This window comes from Mytilus galloprovincialis, chromosome 5, assembly GCF_965363235.1.
Source record: "Mytilus galloprovincialis chromosome 5, xbMytGall1.hap1.1, whole genome shotgun sequence".
Taxonomy (NCBI): domain Eukaryota; kingdom Metazoa; phylum Mollusca; class Bivalvia; order Mytilida; family Mytilidae; genus Mytilus; species Mytilus galloprovincialis.
In genome coordinates, this window is record NC_134842.1 from 93,652,867 (window position 1) to 93,678,104 (window position 25,238).

General features: G+C 32.3%; 1 protein-coding gene and 1 long non-coding RNA gene across 2 annotated transcripts in view; one reads left to right on the plus strand and one right to left on the minus strand.

The window, feature by feature from the left end:
* The window catches only part of LOC143076743 (clustered mitochondria protein homolog), a 39,993-nt gene extending 20,888 nt beyond the window's left edge, over positions 1-19,105 (minus strand). Inside the window, exons 1-12 of the mRNA XM_076252602.1 lie at positions 18,930-19,105; positions 13,566-13,813; positions 10,794-10,965; positions 10,241-10,384; positions 9,604-9,716; positions 9,152-9,221; positions 8,752-8,836; positions 7,893-7,971; positions 3,033-3,183; positions 967-1,103; positions 624-715; positions 27-129 (exon numbers count right to left, since the gene is read on the minus strand). Coding sequence (XP_076108717.1) covers positions 27-129; positions 624-715; positions 967-1,103; positions 3,033-3,183; positions 7,893-7,971; positions 8,752-8,836; positions 9,152-9,221; positions 9,604-9,716; positions 10,241-10,384; positions 10,794-10,965; positions 13,566-13,813; positions 18,930-19,035 — 1,500 coding nt within the window. The 5' untranslated portion in view covers positions 19,036-19,105. The remainder of the gene's footprint in view (positions 1-26; positions 130-623; positions 716-966; positions 1,104-3,032; positions 3,184-7,892; positions 7,972-8,751; positions 8,837-9,151; positions 9,222-9,603; positions 9,717-10,240; positions 10,385-10,793; positions 10,966-13,565; positions 13,814-18,929) is intronic.
* Positions 4,470-6,941, plus strand: LOC143074844 (uncharacterized). The gene is made up of 3 exons (XR_012978117.1): positions 4,470-4,604; positions 5,135-5,274; positions 6,407-6,941. It is a non-coding gene; the product is annotated as an uncharacterized LOC143074844 (long non-coding RNA).
* Positions 19,106-25,238: the final 6,133 nt, after the last annotated feature.

Consider the following 25,238-nt stretch of genomic DNA (forward strand, 5'->3'; position numbering starts at 1 on the left):
AGTTATATATATAAATGTATACATACAGGGGCTGTATATGCAGCAGCATCACCACCAAAATCTTTGTAATGATCTCTGACATCAAATCCAAGACTGAAGAAAATGTTGTTCCAGATAAACATCTGCATTCTGAAATGTAGAAATTACAACGGTAAACAAGTATGCAAGCAATCAATTGGATTTCATACATATGAAATGAAGAACAAATTTGACTGCTGTTAAATAAAAGTATCAATACTTGGTAAGAGGTTAATAAAATTTCAATTTATTATGTCAAGATATTACAAAATATTGTATTCATGATGTTTATTTGTTCGACATTTGATCTAGGATTTTAAACTTTACGACAATTACACCATCCCTTCACATATCAAAATAAAACTTGGGTTGCACTTTTTTCTATTCTTTCATGCACAATTTTTTTCTCTGTATTTTTCTTATTATTGTTCGGACAGACGATCCTGAAATAATCATAACCTTTGAAATAATAAGTGACAGCTGACTCCCCATACAATCAAAGATGTTACAGCTCTTTGCCAATGACATCCAATATTTCATCTGAACAAATAAAAATAAAATCTGTTCTTGACTTTAATGCCAATTCAATATCTATCAGGACTTACTTAGCCTCTTCTCCAGGATTGATTGCCATAACGTTACCATCTATAACAGCTGTAGCACCTCTGGTTGCAGCACCCACAAAGTCACTGTGAACCTAAAATATAAACATTATGAAAGACGTTTAGATATGAATCATTAAAGTAGTTTTCCAGTAAAGTCTGATCAACAAATAATGTATTGAAATATTTATTTTTCTAAACTTGTGTAAAAACAAACAATTTATGGATGCCTCTTCATTTACAGAGTGGTTCCCAAAGCATTAGATGGATAAAATAATGGTAACCGATATAAAAGGATTTGTTTCTAAGCATTAAATGAACAATATTGGGTTTGCGGTTTACTAACCTTAAATATTGCTCTTTCTCGTATCAGCCTTTCTGGAAGTGTTTTCCGTGGCAGTTCTCTAGTTGTTTGTATTTCTTCATTCCAATCTCTGGTTTGACCAGGAATATGTTCTTCATATCCTAATCTGGTGGAGAATGCTATAAATAATGTACATAATTATTAGATGCATGCAATAGTACAAATCATATCTTATATCCTGCAATCTGCCAAATGTTGTACAAATAACACGTACACAAATAAATTTTTTCCTTAATTTGTACTAGTACAAATAAATTCTCCTGTTACCCTTCTTCCATATTGAGAAAGCGTTAATGTGGAATTTTTTTCTAGCGTACCACTTAATTTTTGGGTCCTCTACGCGGTCCACGTTTTAACTACGTCTCCTATTTCTTTGAAAATTAGAGACAATGATAAAGATTTTAACAACTTAAGTTTTGATTTCTTTGTATCTAACTCCAAAATTTGTTCTTTGTTAATGTATAGATGATTAATAATATCATTGTAAACTAATTATAACAGTTCCCTAAAATTAATTTGTACTAACAGGAAAAAAACAATAGTTCTTTTGCAGCTTCCTTGAATATTTGTTTATGGCAGATTTTACAATAAGATGGAAGTATTGTTTGTTTGTATCCATCAAAAAAGGGATTGCAGAAACTGTGAAACAGACTGTGTAATGAAGTAATGCATTATGTTATTGAATGAAATGTGTCTTTCTGAGTAAATAAAAATAAAAATTACTGTGTTTGTGTTTTTTGTTAGAATTGGGAGGGTTTTCAATTTCAAAATATTGGACATGGAATAGACATGATGACCTACTTGACTGACATCTAGCTTATTTGGAGTGGAATTTTAAAGTATTATTCATAAGTGGAGCCTAATAACATGGACTTATATTTTAATAAAAAGTCTTCTTTTGTGTTTAATCTTAACTTTAAGGCAGATTTTTATTGGTAACGGCTAAAAAGGTAATTTAATAATATTGTTACAAACGTCACATCTTTTCCGTCCATTGTGGTATGTCACAATCGCAATTTTCTTGTTGGTTCTCAGACAGCCCATTGTAGTTATTTTTATCCCGGGTTTTATAAATAGTTGAAAATAGCAATCATATTAAATTTGGATGACGTAAGGGGGTCAAAGGACTTGAGGAATCAATATCATTGGCTGTTTTATTTTTTGCGAACGTTACTGCTTGACGTTTCCATCCAAATCAGTGTCACATGAGCAACATATATTTAGATCTGTAACTCTCCTGTATAGGAGTTACGATATCGCCCTTTGCAGAAATTGATTCGGAGTCAGTTCCTTCACATGATGGGGAAGCTAAGAAAATAAGTTGTATGTAATATCGTTACAAGAGGACCTTAAATGTATTCCTTCCATCAAAAAGACGTTTGCAACAAAACGTTGAATCAAGTAATGTCATGATAGTATTTGTTGCTAATGTTACTAATACGAATTGGTTTCTTGCGTATTCATTTGATATAAAGTACACCTGCCAATGAAATTTTGTATATTTTAGAAATTCTAAAACAAACTGTACAATTTTATTACTCCAGGCATATATTAAACATCACTGTGTGCATACATTTTAACTTTTAAAAATGTTGTTGCTAATGTGACATGTCCAAATGTTGCTAACGTTACTCATTTTTTGGTTTCTTGTGTATTCATTTGATATAAAGTACACCTGCAAATGACATTCTGTATATTTAGGAATTCTAAACCAGACTGTACAATTTTATTACTCCAGGCATATAATAAACATCACTGTGTGCATACATTTTAACTTTTAAAGATGTTGTTGCTAATGTGACATGTCCAAATGTCGCTCACGTTACTCATTTTTGTCTCTGTCACGTTAGCAACATGAAAGTAGGAGACAGAACACAATACTGTAAAATCTGCCTTATGTATGCATTTTCATTTGGTTTCAATTACAGTATTCTGTCCATCGGTTTTGTTTTACTTTGTATTTTTTTATACAATTATTTTTTTTTGTTTTTTTTTGTATACAAATGGTAGGTCCTTAAATATGGATGGAATTAACTACTAATACAAACCATCTTCAGCCCTGATATAATCTACACTATGCTCAGGCATAGGAGCCATCCAACTATACACTTGGTATGGTGTTGTCATTCTTTCAAAAGGATGTTTATTGGCCCTCTTCTTTAACAATACATTGAAATTCTTTTTGAAAGCTGGACTAATCTGAAAATACAATGCAGAGAATGCTTTATTGCTTATATATATATCATGACTTTACCAGTAATTATCATTTTTTTTATTATTTTAACGATGGATTATAGGAACACAGATTGCATGATATACTCAACATTTCAAATATGGAATAGGATCCCAGTTACGGTAACCAGTCCGGTACCCACGAATGTAGTTCTTAAAAAAAACCTATAACTTTTCTCTAAAATGGTGTAGTGTTATTATTACACAAGTTCTGTAACTGAATGTAGATTTTTTTGAAAGGGTAGGCTTTCTAGTTTGAATTTCTGTAAAAAAATTGATTGATTTAAATAAAATCTGGCGTCAGTGCATGAAGTAAATTGTCTAAATTCTAGCCTTTATTCTTCACCGGAAGTAGACTGAGTGACCCTGTTGTCAATCAAAACAAAATTTTGCAACGGAATGCCGGTCATGAGGCACTGAGATTGCACCCAGAAACTTGGAACCTAATGCCTAACATGAAACAGAAGTCCCAAGGTGGCTATCAAAATTATTTAACGAACAGCACCCCATTTATTTACTATGAATTTCAATGCGTTTCAATGGGGCAAATAACTGGGTCCCCGTTCCTGTCAGAGGGCATATATTGAACACTTCAATCTACAACTGTAAGCTTATTTTTCGAGTTACATGGATGAAATTTTGCTAGGAACTTCAAAATTTAATAAGGAAAACAATGGTGTAATTATTTTTTAAATTTGAATTAAACTTTTTAAATTAAATTGAAATTTAAATTTTTGAAATTTAAAAAGTTTTTTTTTCATTTGAAAGCTTAAACAGGGGTCACAGTGAGGTCATTTGTTGGAAATTTAAATTCATACACTTGTAAGTTAAAATGGAGGGATTTTTTGAAAAATATAGGCAAAAAATAATAGAAAAGAGCCACCTGGCAAGAAATGACGAATGCTTTTTATGGGATCAGGGAACAACAAAAGATGGAAAATATGGGCTTATTTCTTTTCTAGATCCTATTTCTGGTACCTGGAAAAAGAAAAAAGCCCATAGATTCAGTTACATGGTTTATAACAATTATTTAGAGTTAAATAAAACATTTGATGCCAGTCACTTATGTCATAATAGTTTGTGTGTGAATGCGGCTCACATTAATTTAGAGCCGCATCACATAAATAACAACAGGATTCTTTGTAAACACCGCAATTCTTGCCAGGGTCATGCCAATTTTCCAGATTGCCGCCTGGATTTATTTTTAGAAGATATTTAAGGGGTAGGGCTATAGCTTATATATAAAGAATTTTGACTAAATGTACAACAATTTTAGACTCTTTTTTAAAGATTTGGTGGTCCTTAAAAGGACCGTTAATTTTGTCTTTATCTTTTTCAGATGCAGCTATATCTTCTTTGACTTTGGAATTTTTGAAGTACAGCTTCTGGTAGGTATATTCTTCTTAGCAGGCATTACTCTCCCATATGAATGATCGTCCTTTATGTTTTGAACAAATGCCGTATTAAGTTTGGGATCAAGTTGTCCTTTTTGATATCGGTCTTTAAATTTACTTTGTTCCTTTTCTTCCATATGATCCTTAATTTTCTGTCCGGTTTGTTGTAAATTTTTCTTTTTCCTTTCTGGAGTATTTTGGTATACTTTGTTCCGTTCACACTCCCTTTGCATCTGCTCTAAGTGTTTAAATGAACCTTGTGATATTTTGAAACCAATACATTCTGCTTTTTGTTTCCAGGAATTAGCTATACCATTATTCAAAGTGTGAATTATTGCTGATGCCCTTCCTTCAAAATTTCTAGAAAAGTTCACATTTTTTGGTAAGGATACACTTAGTGCTCTGTTAACGGCTTCACATTTTTGAGTGTTGAAATTAAATTTCATTTTCATTAATGCCTCCTCACTAAGTTTCATTTTTAAAAGTTCCTGCATTATTAATTTGTCATTGTCATCCATATTCAGGTTGGTTAACTTGTTTGCACCCAAGTACATGGATCTCAGCCACCAACAGTTTGTGTGACCACCACCACACACGTATGAGCTAGTGGGACATTTAGAGCAGTCGCCGGTATAACACCGCACAGTAGCATCAAGCACTCTAGGTAAGCATTTTTTAATCTTTTCCAAATTTCCACAGTTTTCTTTCCACATTTCATTGAAAACTAAGCTACATCTGGCTTTCAAATCTTGACTTAAAACTTTCTGTCCTTGTTTTTTCTTTTCACGTGTCGAACCAGAAAACATGTTCAAACTGAAATTTGCAGAATTACTTTGTCGAAATTGTGATCTTCCGAGATGAATTGGGTCAGCTTGGCGTTCAACTTTCCACAACGGGTGTAAAACTTTGAGTGCATCATTTATACCTTCTGCTCCACGTCCGTCTCCATCTGTAACTGCATACTTTACCAGCACATTTTGCCTATCAATCTGAAGTCCAATTTCTTTACCCATGAGATATTCACTTAAAGGGGTGGTTGGCTTAACATTGGCTGTACATGTACCAGCATGTCCATCTGGACAGGTTACATTAAGTCCTTTCCCTTTAAGCCAAGAACCTGTCCAGCAAAGTTTATTGTGAAAAACTGATGCAACAATGAACTTATGGTCAGTCACTTGCTCACATGCCAATGATATTGCCTGGGAAGCATTTTGTCCTGGTTTTTTTGTGCTAACTATATGCATACTGTTATAACGCGTGTCGATTGCTACAGGAATATGTGACGGCTCTTTTACACCACGAATTCTGTTAACTTCTTTCACAGTTTCAAGTTTTTTCTTCATATCATTGTCATTTAACTCTTTAATCTCATTCGCAACAAAATTAGAATGCCTCTGCAGTGTCCTTTTAGTGGGTGGTGATATATTCAGTCCTGCGGCCATCAGAAATCTTCCTCTTTTTATTCCAATAGGAGTCTCCTGTAAGGCAGATACAAGCATGCGGGTTAACTCTCCAGGGTTAGGTCCAGGTTTTGAAGTTTTAATTTCATCGAACAGGTTAACACATGGTGATGTAAACTTGCATTCTGTACATTTATATATGCACTTTACACAAGATCCATACTTAATTAACTTTGTCAGTTCAAAGTTCGGGTTATCACATTTAATGTCTTGTAAATTGTGAAATTTAACAACTACATTGAGTAGCAGAGTAACTTTATTCATCTTAACAACTCTATATGACTCATCTGTAACATGTGTTTCATCATGAGACTCAGATTTAGCTTCTTCTTTCAGAACCTTCAAAGATTTTGGATGTGGACGTAATAACTTAGCAGATCCAGGATTTCCCTCGACATCTGGTAAACTGTAGGAGGTGCCGTCTTGACCGGATTTAGCTACAAGTGAGAACTTCTCTGCATCTAGCCTCTTCCATTGTGTATAAGATGAACTTGGCTGAATGTTTGAAGACTGTGTTTCATGCATTATTCCCTTGTTATGGGGTCTGTTACCCGCTTTGAAGCAAGATTTACGTCGATTTTTGCCACCTTTCATGTTAATTTACAGTACCATTGACTGATAATTTATGATGTTCTACAATTTCTTGCATTATTTATATCACTGGAAGATGCTGTCAGCTTCCTTGACACAATTTTGCCACTAATTGCTGACAGTGACACTCTTATGGGGATTTACAGGTGCTGGACAGTGTATTCTAAGAGATCATGTGTGTGTACAGTAGGGCTTACATTTTATTGGATTACCACTAATTGCATTACCATGTAAACTACTGCTGTTCATTTATGATAAGGAACTTATTTGCCTTCATAAATATACATTTTTTGTAAGTTTTTCACTTTTAACTTCTTTGCTTATGTAATTCCTATAAAAAAAATAAGAATTTTTTATTTTTTTAATTAAAAAATGATTTTAATTTTAAAAAAATTCATTAAAATTTAATTTTTACTAAATTTTCATACAATAAATGAATTTATCTACCATGTGCAATTTACAGAATGTAAATATCTTTTCAAATAAAAATGCTGTGCTGATTTTAAGCAAATTTACTTCATGAATTTATGATTTTATCCGACCAATTTTCTGGTATTTTCTGGTATTTGAGACGTTATAGATAAGGGTCAATAACTCTGTAACTGTTCGATGAAATTTATTAAAACTTTTCAGAATAACTACTGAGATGTATATCTTTATTTTAAAAGTGCAGTTTTAAGTCTGGAACAAAAGTTAAAGTCTGACAGGAATAGGATCCCAGTTACGGTAACCAGTCCGGTACCCACGAATGTAGTTCTTAAAAAAAACCTATAACTTTTCTCTAAAATGGTGTAGTGTTATTATTACACAAGTTCTGTAACTGAATGTAGATTTTTTTGAAAGGGTAGGCTTTCTAGTTTGAATTTCTGTAAAAAAATTGATTGATTTAAATAAAATCTGGCGTCAGTGCATGAAGTAAATTGTCTAAATTCTAGCCTTTATTCTTCACCGGAAGTAGACTGAGTGACCCTGTTGTCAATCAAAACAAAATTTTGCAACGGAATGCCGGTCATGAGGCACTGAGATTGCACCCAGAAACTTGGAACCTAATGCCTAACATGAAACAGAAGTCCCAAGGTGGCTATCAAAATTATTTAACGAACAGCACCCCATTTATTTACTATGAATTTCAATGCGTTTCAATGGGGCAAATAACTGGGTCCCCGTTCCATATAGTGTAAACTTTTCTGCAAAAATTTGCTAAAAAATAAAAGTAAATATTTCCTCCTACCTGACTAAGGAGATCTATGAGAGAATGTGATAGATATTTCTGTTGAGCTGATCTTGGATTAAATTCATCTTCTGTAGATCTGAAATATTGAGAATTCAGACTAAGCATTTTAAATCATATAAAAATAGACCAAATTTAATAATATTTTTTCACAATTCCAATTACAATTTCTACGGAGATTGATAAGTAGTTGTTGAAGTTTTATTATGGATAAAATCAGATGTTGACATTATTGTCATAGGCTTTTACTAAAACAGATAGGTTTACTGGGAATATAGTTATTGTACTTCCGAAACTTCACTCACTAAAAATTAGTCAATAATAAAAGAATCTTCAAAAAGGGTCCGTCTCTAGACTGTAACTGTTCATTGTTAAAGGCCATAAAATCAACGTTTCAACGGAAATTAGTTATCGTACTTCCGAAACTTCACTCGCTAAAATTAGTCAATAATAAAAGAATCTTCAAAAAGGGTCCGTGACTGTAAATGTTCTTTGTTAAAGGCCATAAAATCAACGTTTCAACACATAAAACCATAAAAACTAACATCGTTTGAATAATGACAATGAAAATAATTAAAAATCAATGATTTTGATATCATTTGTGGTTCTATTATATGAAATATCTGCGCTTTAAACAGCCAAAATTAATCAATGAAACAGCACCATGTGTTATAGTTTTCCAATTTTCTCACTAAACAACATTGTGATTTTTTCCCAGTAAAAAATATAAATTAAGATAACAGATATACTTGTCAATCCCATATACCAAAAGATAAACAAAAGCTTTGATGGATTTTATAAAGGGTAAAATATTAATTGTGCCATTAAAACTCACAACCCGTGCTTGTCAATTACTTACTGATTTACATAAAATCCTCGAGTGGATGCAGTTATATGGTACTTTTTTTCTTCTAATGTTAGAACATATAAATACAACAAATCACCTGAAATAAAAAATAAAAAACATTGGAACTTATTAAATGCAAATAAAAATAAAATTGGAAGTTCAGTTTCACTTATCGTGTCTCAGTAAAACATCTGCTTTTTTCTTACTTATGTTTAATAATACTATATATAATTCAAAATTATCTATTTAACCCATGATGTCTCATGCATGGTACTTCATTTATCCCCTTTGCTCCAGACTCATTTAAAATGAATACAGATAAACAGACTTACAAAGGAGGAGAATTGCAGTAGGTCCTCTTGAACTTAACATCACCAATAAACACTATTGTGATGACAGAAATATAACTTACCATGCATTTTTCTGTTGCCTGGTGGTGGATTCCATCCACTGTAAGTCAATACTTTAATACACTGTGGACCCTGAAAACAAATTAATTAAAAAAAACTGTTATATTAGTGATTTTCTTATGAGTTATTTCCCCTTTTTTTACAATATATACACAATAGGGGGATATGGTATGATTGGCAATGAGACAACTATCCATCAAAGTTTAAATATCAGCAATTTTAGGCAACCTTATTGAATAATCATCAATGTATCTACTTTCAGTTCTTGTGTAAAAGTCTTGGACCAAGGAAACTGTCATGAGGCAACTTCAGGGGTTTTAGTGTGTTTTGCTTCTTTTTTTTTACTACACAAAATTCAATATGAATGCTTTTAACTAATAAAATAATTTGAGAAAGACAAGTATATAGACAAAAATATAGACAAAAATAATTAATCATGTAGGAAGTATCTAACCTTAAGTTCCTTGATATTAGGATGTAGAGGTAACAGAGGTCTTTCTTTACTATTTGGCATGATAAAATCTGGTGGCGTACAGTCAATGGATTCTGGCTTTGTTCTTTTCTTATCTGAAAACAAGACAGTTACAATCTGGTCATAGTTTGAAAATATTTTTCATTACTTTTCATGCATGTTTTTTTTAATTTAAAAAGTCTCACTTAAATCTTATTTTTATCTGAAATAGTACTAAAGTGAAGTTTGTTAATTTGTATATATCAATTCTACGTTTTTTTCTGTTATGGTAACTGCGGACTTTAAAACCCTTGTGCATGTTGTGCAAATTAATTCATTTTATTTTTGATTTTACGTCTGTTTTACGGACCATTTTGCTCTATGAAAATTAAACTAGAGATATTTTCTAAGAATTTACATCCTCAAAATATTACATTTCAAAAACTAAATAGTGTTATTTCTTTCTTTTAATAAGATATTTCTTATAAATCGAAAATCAGTTAAATACCATTAAAGAGATAAATTGTTGCACCCAGTTATTTTTAAAACTATCAAAGTGCAATTCTCTTAGAAAACCCCTGGAGTACAATCTTTAAGAAACATTAAGCTATTTCTATTTTGACAGATGTAATCTCCTTACCTAGAATGTCCCCAGATGTGACCACATTTAAGAAGGACATGGAGTTACAGTCTACACCATTGTAAGCATCAGCTGGGTCTATAGATTTCAGCAGATCTCTAATATGTCGGACATGGATTCTGGCTTCTCTTACTGTGTATGGCTCTAAAAGTTAAAAAGGTTAAAATAAGCCATTTATTACATGTAAGAAGTAGGATTTCAATTACTAGAATATTTTTGAGACAACACACATTTCCACTTATGCACATTAAAACAATCTATATAGAACTTGCTAAAACATTAATAAAAGGAAAGCTGGTGATAATCAGAAAATTGTCTTAAATTTCATGAAGAAAATCAAAATTTGACATACATAAATATAAAAAGATGTGGTATGAGTGCCAATGAGACAACGTTACATACATTTCAACTTTTTTCTTTAACTCATTGAAACTTTAACATGCCTCAAAATAGATCAATGTAAATCATCACTATTACTGAACTTATTTTCATCACACCAAAAAAATATCTTGCTAAAAAAATGAAGCACAAAAATATTTTATTTTTTTTATACCTTCAACAACTTTAATGATGGATCCTTCCTTCAAACTTTCAATACTTTTCAGTTCAGCAAAATTATCTAGCGTGGTTCCGTCGAGCTGTATGGAAAAACATGTTCTGTGACAGGTATCTTCCCTGTCCATAAGAACTTGGTGGATTTCTTGTACCAGCTCCATAGAACTCACCTAGAAAATAAAACCGTCAAGTCAGCATAATTTACAGAAAGAAATTTAATCGGACCATTCCATTTAAAGGAAACCAGGGAGATAGTAATAATTTTATTCATCAAATATTTCTATGATTTGTTAATAACTACAGAGAACTAATTACAACTGGGCTGTTCCACTGTTAAAAAGAGTATTTACAAATTCAAATTTCAGTCTGCACGGTTAGCTTCTGGTCCGATGCCCCAGACTAGTAAAATTTCATTCGGACTAGTAATTCTTTTTGGCTCAATAAGAAAAATCTCAGAATATTGGTCTTCGGACTAGTAGTTGTAAAAGTTTTTGGTGCAGACAGAATTCTTTTTGACTACTTTCAGTACTAGTGTGCTTTTTTATGGTGGTCTAATAGAAGAAGTCAGAGTGCCTGGACTTATGACAGGAGATATGGTCTTTATGGTGGTCTAATAGAAGAAGTCAGAGTGCCTGGACTTATGACAGGAGATATGGTCTTTATGGTGGTCTAATAGAAGAAGTCAGAGTGCCTGGACTTATGACAGGAGATATGGTCTTTATGGTGGTCTAATAGAAGAAGTCAGAGTGCCTGGACTTATGACAGGAGATATGGTCTTTATGGTGGTCTAATAGAAGAAGTCAGAGTGCCTGGACTTATGTCAATGAGACAATAAAGCAAAAACACAAAAATAGAATATCTAGGCCTACAATTTGTAGAAGGAATGCTTTATTTAATGCACATATTTTCTTTGGCCTGCATTTAAATTTCTCTATAGCATTTCAACACAAAGAATTTTTCTTCTTAACATCTGATCTGATTAAAAATACATTTTTAAAATATTTTTAGGTGCATAGAGCAAACAAGCTACATTGTACCTAGTTACAAATGAGAAAACTTCTCATAACACTTTTCTTTGCTTCCATCAAAAAGAGTGCATAGGTTAACTAAACATAGTTATCAGTAAAATGATTGATCAGACTGATAACATCAACTTCACATAATACTTTGTTAGGGTCATTACCTATAACAGGTAAACACCAATCCCCAAGAGGTCACATCACACTTTTGTATGAAGTGACTAGTCATGCTAGTAAAATGACGAAAACTACATGTACTAAATAAGGTTGATACTTTACAAATTTAAGGAAACTAACATGTGGATGCATTTATTTTCATGGATACCATTTTTTTGTGGTTAAAAAAAAGTACTTTCATGGAAATTTGATTTCATAATTTTGCAAAAGTATGCATACAAGCATAGAGAAAATGTGTCAATGTACTTTGTTCAGCATTTCAATTGTTTTAAATCTATCCACAAAAAAATTGGTGTCCCATGAATAACAATATATCCACAGTATTGCATTTTACTCAAAGAGCACTCAGCTATATGTCTTAATGTTACTGAATAAATGAAATACAAATTTTAAAATGGTATTAAAAAATATTAATGAATTTAAATAACAGAATGCAAATAATTTGATTGGGCCCATCTGATCTATTTTTTTAATAAAATTATGTCATTTTTTTTCCAGTGTAGTGAATCACATTTTAAAAGTTTAATTTGGTTAAATAAACAATTGCATAATAAGTACTTTTGATATCAAATAATGACCCAGGATCCTGACGTGACATATTATTCTCACTAAGCATCTTATTAAACGTCATTCCTCTATATTTATAAAGAGGGCTTACACGGCAGGGTATCCCATAATACCTAAAATCATCGACTTAACATCACTGTGTATTTAATAAAAAATGTTTGATGTACCATAATAGACTAAAAAGTAAAGAGCAGTTAGCAATTAAAAACCCGCTGTATTTCATAGATAAATGCTTGAATCAAATGAAGAAAAAAAAATCGGAATTAAAACATGTGACCTCAAGTTAATCTGGATTAAACGAGAATAACTAAATATCAAGTTTAGCTGGTGGTTCTTATATTTTATGTTAATCTTTTTTTTAAAAGATATGACCTTACTGGCTTACATGTGCGTCTGGACAAAATAGTTGGTAATTTATTATTGCATATCAGGGTAATCCTTGGAATTTATTTCCTTTGGTTTTACCTGTATTAAAATTTGTATTCACAAGTACACTAGTTTATTTCTTTTTAATTTACATCTGTTGTGTCAATCTGTTAGTCGGAATGATGTATAAGTATATGCGTTTACTGTACCCCTACCTACCCTTATTTTTATCCCCTACCCTAAAGTTTTTTGACATTTTTTTTTATTAAGTCACAATGTTGCTCCCATAGACTAAATGTATTAAAAAAAAAATCCCTACCTACCTACCCTGTTTTTTTTATCAGCATGTGACAGTTAACACACATAACTTTTTTTGGGCCTAAATAGAATTTTCTTTCTAAGTAGGCCCTTGCCCAGTGGTATTCAATACCAATGAGACCTGACAAAATACATTTCAAAGGCTCCTTTCCCTTCTATTTTTGCTCTTTACTTCATTACATTTATGCTAAAATTAAATTGATCATTTTCATCAGACTCTCTTCTAGTTAGTATCAGTAAAATGTCTGCCAACTTCAATAACAAATTGTCAAAAAAAATCTAAAAATAATTTTAATATCAAACCTTAAACCATGAATACTCACTGGTAATTCTATGCTTTCGCTCATCCCTGGAACAACTATTTTGACATTAAATCCTGTATCTTGAATCAGAACCATCTCTTGTTCTTCCTTTTCTTCTTTCTTTGCATCATCCTCTGCATCTTTGTCTGTTTTTTCTTCTTTCTCTTTGACTGGGCTCTCGTCTCCTGATGAGGACGATGAAGTGGACTCATCACTCAGTCCGTTCATCACAGGACTACTTGGAGCCTGATCACTGTCCATTGTATCTCCTACAATAGTAAAGACCAATATATATAGACGGTCGGTAAAAATCAAAGAGGTTGAAAGCACTTAAAGAAAGACTGTATTCAAAACCAATTACCTTGTTCTACACATAGTGAAAGCATGAAAATCTCCTAAAAAGAAATGATTTTTTTAAAAGGTCCCCATTGTGACAGGACACGACAGGTCATTCATTGACTGTACTTCATGTACTTGTACATCCAGCAGTCAGAGAAGCCCCACTTTTGCCAGAGTTTTATTGCTGGTCAGACGAAGACCAACGGAACAATATTTCTATTCACCAGTCACCCTTGTGGTCTTAACTCCTGGAGAGTTCATTAAATTTCACAAAAACATATATTTTGGTCACTTTGAGATGTAAATGTCATTGTTTTTATTTGTACAAATTTCTCAACATGTATATTTAATATTTGGGATAAAAAAAGACCATAACACACTTAGACCTTAAAATAAGCCACATAATGGACCTTTAAACTGGTTCAGAAAAAAGTTGCAAGGGATCCATTGGGTTTTCGTTTTTAATAAATCAAACAAGTATGAATTGGGGAGATATAGAACAGATAAACAGACTGGAAAACATACTGAACCCTTCTTGCTTAGACAGGACATAAAATGTCAGTAAAAGATGCAAGAAAGTAGAGCCAAGGTGTCATGGCCAAAAATATTTGCCCTTTTGGCCTATTCTGCATGTTTTCTAAATTATTTTATTTTAATACTGTTGCTGCCAAGTGTATGTATTAGCACGAACAGAAAAACATGATATTTACAATCATTTCCTATTTTCAGTGTACAATCATGACAATATTACATTAGAGAAACTGAATAAAATTTTAACTTGGCAGTCCTTGTTACTTGTATGAAATATTCCAATATTATTTTTAAATCTAAAACCTGGTCACTTGAAATAACAAAAGTACATCCTATCAAATATTTTCTGTAATAATACATTGAAAAGAAAGTTTTATTTTCATTTTTTAGGAAATTTACACAAACTTGATCAACCATAATTTGCATCCTTCAAAGTTTAATATGTAAATATCCTGTTGTACAATTAATTAATAGTGCATTCAACTTTTTTTAAGTTTTGAGTGACTCAGAAAAATTGTATAAAAATTTATTTAAAAAAAAAAAAAAAAAAAAACACAAAAAGAAGAATTCAAATCATGAAAAAAATCTACAATGTTACAAAAAAATCAGATAACATGTTACAATTTCTATGACACAAATTGTACAAACAAAAACAAAATTGTCAAGTTTCACAAGAAAACAATTAATTCATCACCTATCTTGTGGGATCATCTCTAAAATCACAAGCAACAAATTTTACCACCAAACTTCTGTGTCTGGCTCGTTACATTAAACAATGACCATATTTTGAAAAACCGTTACATTCAACCGATAACTTAATTGTCCCATTAAATCTTTTGTACAATATTGTATTGTGAGCTTCACACCTGTAATTAACTGGCCATCATGCGAGTACTTTATAGCGTTTTAAATGAAATACAATATACTAAGTCACAACAGGTGTGTTCTTCAATTGAAGATATTAGGTCTAAAATTAAATATTGTTTGATTCCGCAATCCGACCGACCCTTCAAAAAAGGTCCGACCCACAAAATTTTATTGTCAAAACTAAGTCAAATATTATTTTATTCATATCCAATTTCCAAACTTGCTGGATAGACCGATATTGTTCCAGCTTTTAGGAAAAAATAAAATAGTTTCCCTACCTACCTACCCACACCTAGCTTGGCAGGGTCTGGATTAGGGAAACAAACAATAAATTAATTTAGGCCCAATGTAAGATAATAAAGCGGGTACAAAAACATTTGATGTCGTTTTTCAAGTTCTATTTTGGTCTGCTTGAATTTAAAGCATGTGAAGTAACCTTGTAATTTTTATCGGTATCTTTATAAGTTCTCCAAGTGTTCTTAGCATGAGGGTCCAAAATGAAGGGGTCGAGGAGGATGAACTGAAATATTTGATACCAACCAGTGAAAAAATGACTGCTCTAAACATGCTAAAGTTTCGTCTTAGTCCCATCAATGTTAAAGATACAAAATTCTTGAAGGTGTAATAAATAAGATGTATAAATGACTGTTTTTAACAGGACATGATGGGGTTGTCTGACAGTGAGACAGCAATCCATCAACATGTACAAAACATCAAGACATTTGATTTCCTGTTTATGTATCAATAATGGTCTGTTCAAGTTTCAAGAGAAATCTGTTTCAATATATAATACTGACAGCTTTCCCAAATATTCTAAAGATGATTGTTCCTATATCTGTATATTATATATCATCAAATCATTAGTCAATATGACTGTAAATAAACTGTTGAAGACGGATAATGCTGGAAAATCATCCTCACTGATATAAAAGAACAATAAAAGCACTTATCTTTGCTTTCAGTTTTTTCAAGTGCATGTATGAACTGTGTCTAAAGTTAATACACAATATATATCCTAGTATACAAGTACATTTGTACCCAGCTGTCACCATTTTCAACCTCTCAAAGGTTCAGAGTTTGGGACACTTGTCCAATTAGTCAAAACCAATAAAATGCTTGTCTGACAAGTTAAATCACATTCTTCAATTTTCAAATGTATAATTAAACATTAAAACATTTTTCATTTCATAATTAATAATTTCTTTGGTGAAATTTATCAGGCAAGTAAGTTGTTATTTTTCACTAAACTGAATGTCCAGTAAGCAGTCAACATGATCAAGCAACGTTCTAACCTTTCCAGGGATATTGAAACAGATTAATGACAGTTATATATAGCAAATAAATGTTTCGAGTTCAAAATAGTAGTCCATCGTCATACAAGTGATGTTGAAATTTGGTACATGGTATATAATGACATCATACAATTACAAGTTTTATCATTTGACTCATTTTTATGAAGTTATCTAGCGTACTTGCTTTATATGAAACAGGCAAATTGTCAAGCAAATACGTATCAGTGTCTCAACGATGCAGAGATTAAAGTCTCTTCGGGGGCAGAATTTCTTGCTGTGTTGAAGACCCTTGTGTGCCCATTGCTGTTTTCTGCTCTTTGGTCGGGTTGTTGTCTCTTTGACATATTCCCCATTTCTATTCTCAATTTAAATACGGTACTTGTCATCTTCGCTAGCCAAGATTAAGGATCTGTGTCACTCCCAGTCATCCTTGGCAGGTTAAGTTTGATTTTGGGATCCAGAAGGTAATAAATTTTTTTAGAACCAGTTGTTAGTTGCTGCATCCAATCAATAAGTGCCTTAAAGATGATCATGTGGAAATGTGGAAAATGTAAAACAATTGTCACATTATGTTCAACACTTCTATACCCTCCCCCCCCCCCCCCCTCCCCCAGACATTTGTGATACTTTGAAAGTTCTTCCTAAAATTGAAGATTTACATGTAGGCTTGCTCCTCATGAATACAAATGTAGGAATGTTAACATAAATGTTATATGCTTTTTCTGCTTCACACAATTTGTACACTGGATACAGACTTTTTACACCTCTAAACTAAAGAGTATTTTAAAAAGTACTATATATCACTGGTGAATTATGATGTAGTAGAAAGTAATATCACAAAAATACTGAATTTTGAGGAAAATTCAATCAGGAAGTCCCTAATCACATGGCAAAATCAAATGACAAAACACATCAAACGAATGGACAACAACTGTCATATTCCTGACTTGGTACAGACATTTTCAAATGTAGAAAATGGTGGATTGAACCTGGTTTTACAGCACTAAATGATAGATGTGGTCGTGAATTCTTTCTGTCGCTAGATGGCACTAACCTATATAAGTTCCGACTTAATCTTCCCAGGGTGATGAAGAGTGGATCAAAACCCTTGGCTAGCAATCTTAGAGTACAAATATGACTTTCAACCACAACTTGACTTTACAAAAATAAACTGACCAACTACCAAACTACCAAAATCAGATTTTAAAGACAATAATTACACGAGACAGCAACCCAAACACAAAAATGGAGGGCAACATGCAGTTAATCATCAAACTCAAAATTGTCACAAGACAAGGCTATGAAATACTCACTGGGAAAGAAACAATCAACAAGTCAAGTGCCCATTCATGATCAGTACCCTGTAATTGTTTTAACATCTGTGTCTGTTGGTCTCAACTCTCATAAATTTGCAATCATATTAAATCTCCCTACTTTTAATATATAAACATGAAAAAACTCAACAACTGAGGTTATAGTTGGGTTTTTTTATGATCTCAAACCTCCCTTTCAATCATTATAAACAACCACAATGTCGACACTCACTGACAGTTGCATAATAGTGCAACATTGACAAATATGAAATAAACAAATATGTTGCACATTGTGTAATTTCTTGTCTGGAATAATTGTATTGCATTATTTCAAGTATTTAATGTTAAAAACACGCAAGTCTATTTATTTGTTTTTTGTAAAATAAACAACCCAATGGAGACCCCAACTCTTTTGAAAGCACATGGTAAATTTCATCATAAAAAAATATTTTTTCATCAATGAAAAATGTTGCAATTATTACATCACTGTATCTAATAAATGTTTTATGAATAAAATAAACAAATTGACCACAATGTTGTTTCTCCAGCATTAAATTAAAGCTACAGATTTATTGACCTAGGTTATCAGCTGTTTATGGAAATGGGGTCACCAGTGGGGAGTAAATAGTTTTCGACCCTTACGACCTTGAACATAACCACACAAAACAATGAATGTCTACTGCAATAAATTGTGTTTTGCATGTGTAAACAATTCTGAACAATTTAAAATTTCAATATTGTAGACCTTAATGCCGGAATCTTTCGACTGACTTTTAGAAATTACATAAAAAAAAGTTTCATAATGCTCATAAAAAGGGGGAAGCAACTTTCTGACATTCGGTTCCAATGTTTGAGTTGTCAATGCAGAAGTAGTACCAATAAAAAGATAGCACGAAGAACAGATCTTAGCAATATTAAGAAACAGAACTTGCTGTGAGTGTTTTTAAATGCAAATCGACAATAAATGGGAACGTTTTACACATGCGTCGTCTGCCCTTGATGTCACTTCTCAATTTCAACTGTTAATATTGCGATTTGCTTACCGTGTCCGTTAATGACTCTTTCTTTTTTTAATTCCGTTACTTTCTTTCTTTCTTGAGCACTATCAACATTATTTTCTCCATCCGTAACATCAGATATTCCAGCCATCAAACTACGATTTTACAACTCAACACGTGTGTTCAGTAGCAACTGTGTTCTATATTTGGAACTTGTAATCTCTAAATTAAAAGGTGACTTTGAAATCAACAAAATTGTATTACATCACATAAATGCATATACATATACATAAAGATGATAAAGACTATTTTTTTTCAAATTGCTGTTGATCTGTAGATATGATGAAATCCGTTTACAAGGATAATTCAAAATTAATATCCTGTTTATAGAGTATGCAGATTTATTGGGGGTCGATATGGGGTTTTATCAAGGTTAAAAAAATAAAGTAAAAAAATACCGAACTCCTAGGAAAAGTTAAAACGGGGAAAAAATATGAAAATTCAAAATTAGAACAAAATATGAAAACAACACGTTATAATTGAATGTGCCCGAAATACTTTTCTGGATTTATCTTCACCATAAACGTTCAAAGCCGAATACTTGAGCACGGATGTAGTCTACTGATAATACAGCTGAAGATAGTTTTAAAGAGGCAGCAGTCCTTTTGCGACAATTACTGTTTTTCAGGGGTATCATTTGCGCCAAATTTTGTTTTTCAAATGTATCAATTGCGCCAATATTCGGAACTCATTTGCGCCAATTTACCTGTACACATATCTATCATAAATTACACATATCTATCATAAATATTAATGACTGATATATTTTATTCTCATTTTTGGGCTTAAAAAGTATCATATGTTCGGAGATATTTCACCATGAAGATGAGCATGTGGAGAGAAATGACTTGAAATGCATCAGACAGTCCGTGTACAGAGAGAGAATAAAACTAATTGCTTTGCTGAATATTTAATAAAGATATACCAATAGAGAAGAAAATAGAAGTTTTTGCTGATCATGTTTTAGTCACATATGTTATAAATCAGTGCTTTGGACCCACCATGCGTATAGGCCGTTATTATTATTAGGAATTATTATGAACTGTTTTATGCATTTCAACCTTTAATTTTGTGTTTTTGGACAATAAAGTGAAGTTACAAGCTACTACATACATTCAATTGGAAAGTACCCATGCAGCAGTAGTAAAAGGAAGATTTGTTTCAGAAAAGGAAACATTTGCCTTGTAAACTGCCGGTTCCAAGTCCGAATAAAGGAGTAGGGAAGTCATTTTTCTTCTAATTGGCGCAATCGTATGTTTTATTTTTGGCGTAAATGATACCATACGTGTAATTTTAAAACATGTGGCGCAAACGTAGCATTGGAAAAAAAAGTTGTAGCGCAAAAGGACGCATTTTTGGCGCAAACGGATTTCTCCCGTTGAGAAGCTATATTTCCAGTTTTTCTTTTTTACATACACAATTAGTGTAATGCTCTATTAAAGTGCATGCAAAGTTTTACAATTATTTGTTTTTTACAATTCTTCAATGATTCAAGGATTTGTATAGTACAAATCCTTGAATGATTTACATGAGTCAGAAGTGCACAGATTTACAATTATTTACACAGTTCTAAAATGATTTCGTCCAGGTGCACAGTTTTACAATTATTTGCATAATTCTGCAATGATTTAATTTAACACTTTGTTGTTTTTTGTTTTGTTTTTTTCTACACCTATGTTCAATTAAAAGGAAGGATATGTGCCAACAAATATATCAACACACCTGTTTCTTATGCATGTCCAAAACCGGGAACACGTTATTCGATGGTTGACATGTCAGTTGACTTATGTGTGTTTTTGCATTTATTAATTGCTGTTGTATTACGCGGGCTATTTTAGTTGTGTTCTCATCTGTATTATTCATTTTTTTAATTCAAATCCCGTATGTGGCAGGTGCACTCGGACTCCCATCTCAATTTACTCGAATTGTTCAAGTAGTTTTCCTAACCGGCAGTCTGATTAAAAACCCCTTGTGTACGATTGGAAGGTTGGTGGTGTTCTCTGGCTTTCTCTATTTATAAAAATTGACCACCACGAAAAAGCACAATAATTAGTGATGAAAGTAGCGTTAAACACCAATTAACCAATCAATCAATGTATTGTTTCAGAACGTGTTCACGGTCCTACCAGGACCTTTTATAGAAAAAATAAAATAACACTTTCTCTAAATATATTGAGTCCAAACTGCTTTCCTAGCTGGTATTACGTTCATCAGTGATGGATCCAAAGGGGGAGGGGTTGGAACCCCCGGCTATTTTTATCTTTTGATCAATGCATTTGAATGTGCACTAATGGTTGGACCCCGCCCGCCCCCAACACAATATTGACTAAATTGTGAGAAAAAAAAAAACAGTTGAACGTGAAATTGAGATAAATACTCCAATTTGGAATTAGAATTAGAATAATCATATTAAAGGGAGCACGTAGAATTAGGAAGATCACATACGTGTACTAAGTTTCAAGTTGATTGGGCTTCTTCAAACTATTTCAAATAGTCGGTCCTACTAAAAAGCGCCCGGGAGCGCCCGGGAAAAGAAAAGGCGCCCGGAGAAGGAAAATTAGCGCCCGGAGAAGAAAATTAGCGCCCGGGAGAAGAAAATAATAATATTTTATAACAATATTTTTTTCCCTTAAAAAATAACTAATCATTACTTGTTTTGTCCTTAATATAAATGGGGATATGTACGATGCTACATATAATGTGTTGTTGCACTTTTACATTTTAGATTTCAAAATTGTATATAAGTAAGTAAATAAATATAAATAAGAGTATATATAGAAGAATCATGAAAGACATTGTCCTCGATCAAAATGTATATTTTGTTATTCAAAAATAATCGTGGCCTGAGGTCTAATATTTTCGCAACTGCATGGTGAACACTTTTTTTTATACAGATGCTGAGATAGATTTATTATATCATTTTATAAAACTAAAACTGCTTCAACATGTGCAATGGCTATGCTTATCGGGGTTTTAATGTTTAGACTTAAATTTAAACCAAACACCTGTTTTTACCCCCTTGTTTTAACTACGGTACATGTATAGTACTGCTTTTTTTCATGTGCTGATTTATTATGTGTACCTCTTTTAATTTTGATTAAATTAATATTTATCTGTGAAATTTGGGTTGTCTTATACATTTCTCATTTTGATATCGTTTTTGAAAAACATGTCTTTTGATGTCTTACATTTTATAAATCTTCCAAATAAACTGTGATCCATTATTTTCAATCTTTTGAAAATTATTCATATATTATTGTTAAAATTGAAATATTCATACTTGTTTTTGTGCTTTATTACAAATGTCTATTATCTGAATTTGCAAATTACTTGTCTAAAATAAAAATCAATGTTCATGACTTAACAAATTTGTCTCATGCCAATAAAATATCTATATATTTTCCCCAGGCGCTTTTTCTGTTCCCCGGGCGCTATATTTTCTTCTCCGGGCGCTTTTTCTTTTCCCCGGGCGCTTTTTCTTCACCCGGGCGCTCCGGGGCGCATTTTAGTAGGACCCCAAATAGTGAGTTTTGAAAATTACGTCAGTAAAATTGAAATTTATAGAATCGGAGGGACAAAGAGTGCTGAGCAAGGAAGACATATATACATTGCCTGAAATAGTTTGAAGAAGATTAATAAATTTATTAATGTTTTAAATGAACATGCACCACTGAAATCTCGAAGCCAGAGACAAACTTTTCCCACACATTTATAGGAAATTGAGGAACAACATTGAGAATTAAAAAGGGGAATGCCGAAGTTCAAAAAGACAACAACCACGTCTGAAGAGCAGAAAACACCCAAGGACCATCAATGGGTCTTTAATACAGTGACATGATTCAGCGTCCGGAGGCGTGCTTTAATTGGCCCCTAAACAAAACTGTATACTAAAACATAAGAATGCTGTATATAGACAATATCTGCTGTATTTTCAGTTTAAAAATAAAAAAAGATAAAAATTGAGATAAATAAAGGCAGCAGAGAAATTTTTGAATTAAAAAAAAACTTTAATGATGCTTACAGTTGTATGACATCTTTTATTCGACATCACATCCATATATATATATATGCTTTTAGAAAGGTTCGTGAATGTCTGACTACACTGCTCAGTCAGATTACTTGAAGACTAGCATCCAGCTTTAGATAAAAATCAATAAGATTGGATAAAAATAAAACAACATTTATTGTAGCTGTACTTATTGACCTTACAAATGCATTTGATTGTTTACCTCCTGACATTTTACTGAACAAATCATTAACTTATGGTGTATTTGTACATTAAATGTCCCTCTCGCATTCTTTAACTTTCTAACAGAAAATAACATATCAGCTAGGGTCACTTATGTTCTGAGCAATTAAGCTGACTTCTAGAAAGATATACACCCAAGGTTTAATTTTAATCCCTCTGTTATTTATTGTTTTCATAAATGATATTTTTTACTGTGTGAAACAGCTAGAGTTCTATATATAGTTATGCTGATTATAAAACCTTGTCTTTCATCAGTTCAGATTGCGATTTAATTATATACGTGATGGAATCTAAAGTTCGAGTCTTTATTGGCTGGTTCAAGATAAACAAAAGGAAGACAATCCAGACAAGTTTCATGTTATTGCTGTCGGAAAGAAACCTTTGCAAAAAGTCCAAACATTCAAATAGATATAGGAAGATGTGGTGTGAGTGCCAATGAGACAACTCTCCATCCAAATAACAATTTAAAAATTAAACCATTATAGGTTAAAGTACGGCCTTCAACACGGAGCCTTGGCTCACACCGAACAACAAGCTATAAAGGGCCCCAAAATTACTAGTGTAAAACCATTCAAACGGGAAAACCAACGGTCTAATCTATATAAACAAAACGAGAAACGAGAAACACGTATATATTACATAAACAAACGACAACTACTGTACATCAGATTCCTGACTTAGGACAGGTGCAAACATTTGCAGCGGGATTAAACGTTTTAATGGGCCCAAACCTTCTCCCTTTTTCTGAAACAATAGCATAACATCACAACATATAAAAACATACGATAAAATATCAATTGGCAGACTTAACTCAATCAAAAAACGTATGATTACACAATGAACGAATAAATTTGATCTGCGATATCTGAATACAAATGCACAGTTAATTAAATATTAGAGACAAACATTCATGACCAAAAGGCTAACAAACAAATTCAAACACACTGAGAAATATTTAACCAATCAATGTTCACTTTAGAAAAAAAACGATTTTTTATAATCTTGAAGTTTATACAAATGTTGTAAGAATAAGTGAAAAATTGAAGATATTACAAATAATCAAAGCTGGTATACAGCCAAGATCCATATAAATAAAAAATGACAAAAAAGCATTATAAACAGTATCAACAGGTCGAATTAACAAGAAAATACGATTTGAGAGTACTCGCAGTTACTGACAGCTAGTTAAAAGCCAAAACCAATTAATAGTAAAAAATCATGCATCAGAGACTAAAATCGACTAAAACACATCACAGGGATTTAGTATTTTAACGTCATTAATAGTCAAAGAAGACATGACTTGTGCAATGCCAAAAATAAATGTATCGACAGGTAGTAGTATAGTGAAGAGCGACTTCTATAGAAATAAAAGTTAACGTGGCTGTGTCCCCTATACATCTCGCCTCAAAAGATAATGAAATTTAGTTATGTTTTAATTTGCTAATGACAAAATCAATATTAGTGCCAATGTGACTTATATTCAGAGATCTAATTACAATATTGGTACGATAACCCTTACTTATAAGTTTGTTTAAAGGTTCGATGAGTTTACAAGGATCACATAGTGATTTCCTCGCTTTAAGTACAATATTACCATAAAATTTAGGATGAGAAATACCATTTTTAATAAGCTTTCTACAGGTATTGCCAAATTTACTAATCAAATCTTTGTATCTATGAAAGAATTTAGTAAAAGTTTTAAGTAATTTATGGTATCGAAATCCCTGACACAACAATTTACCAGTGATGCATTGATTACGTTCGTTAAAATCTATGACATCAGAACACACACGGGCAAACCGAACGAGTTGCGATATATAAACACCGTATGATGGAGCCAAAGGCACATCGCCGTCTAAAAAAGGAAAATTAACAATAGGAAATGAAAAATCGTCTCTTTTGTCGTAAATTTTAGTGTGAAGTTTCCCGTTTGAAATTGAAATGTCTAAATCTAGAAAAGGACAACTGCTGCTGTTTATGTTAGATTTAGTTAAAGTAAGTTCGTTTGGGTAAATTTCTGAAGTATATTTAGAGAACTCTGGATT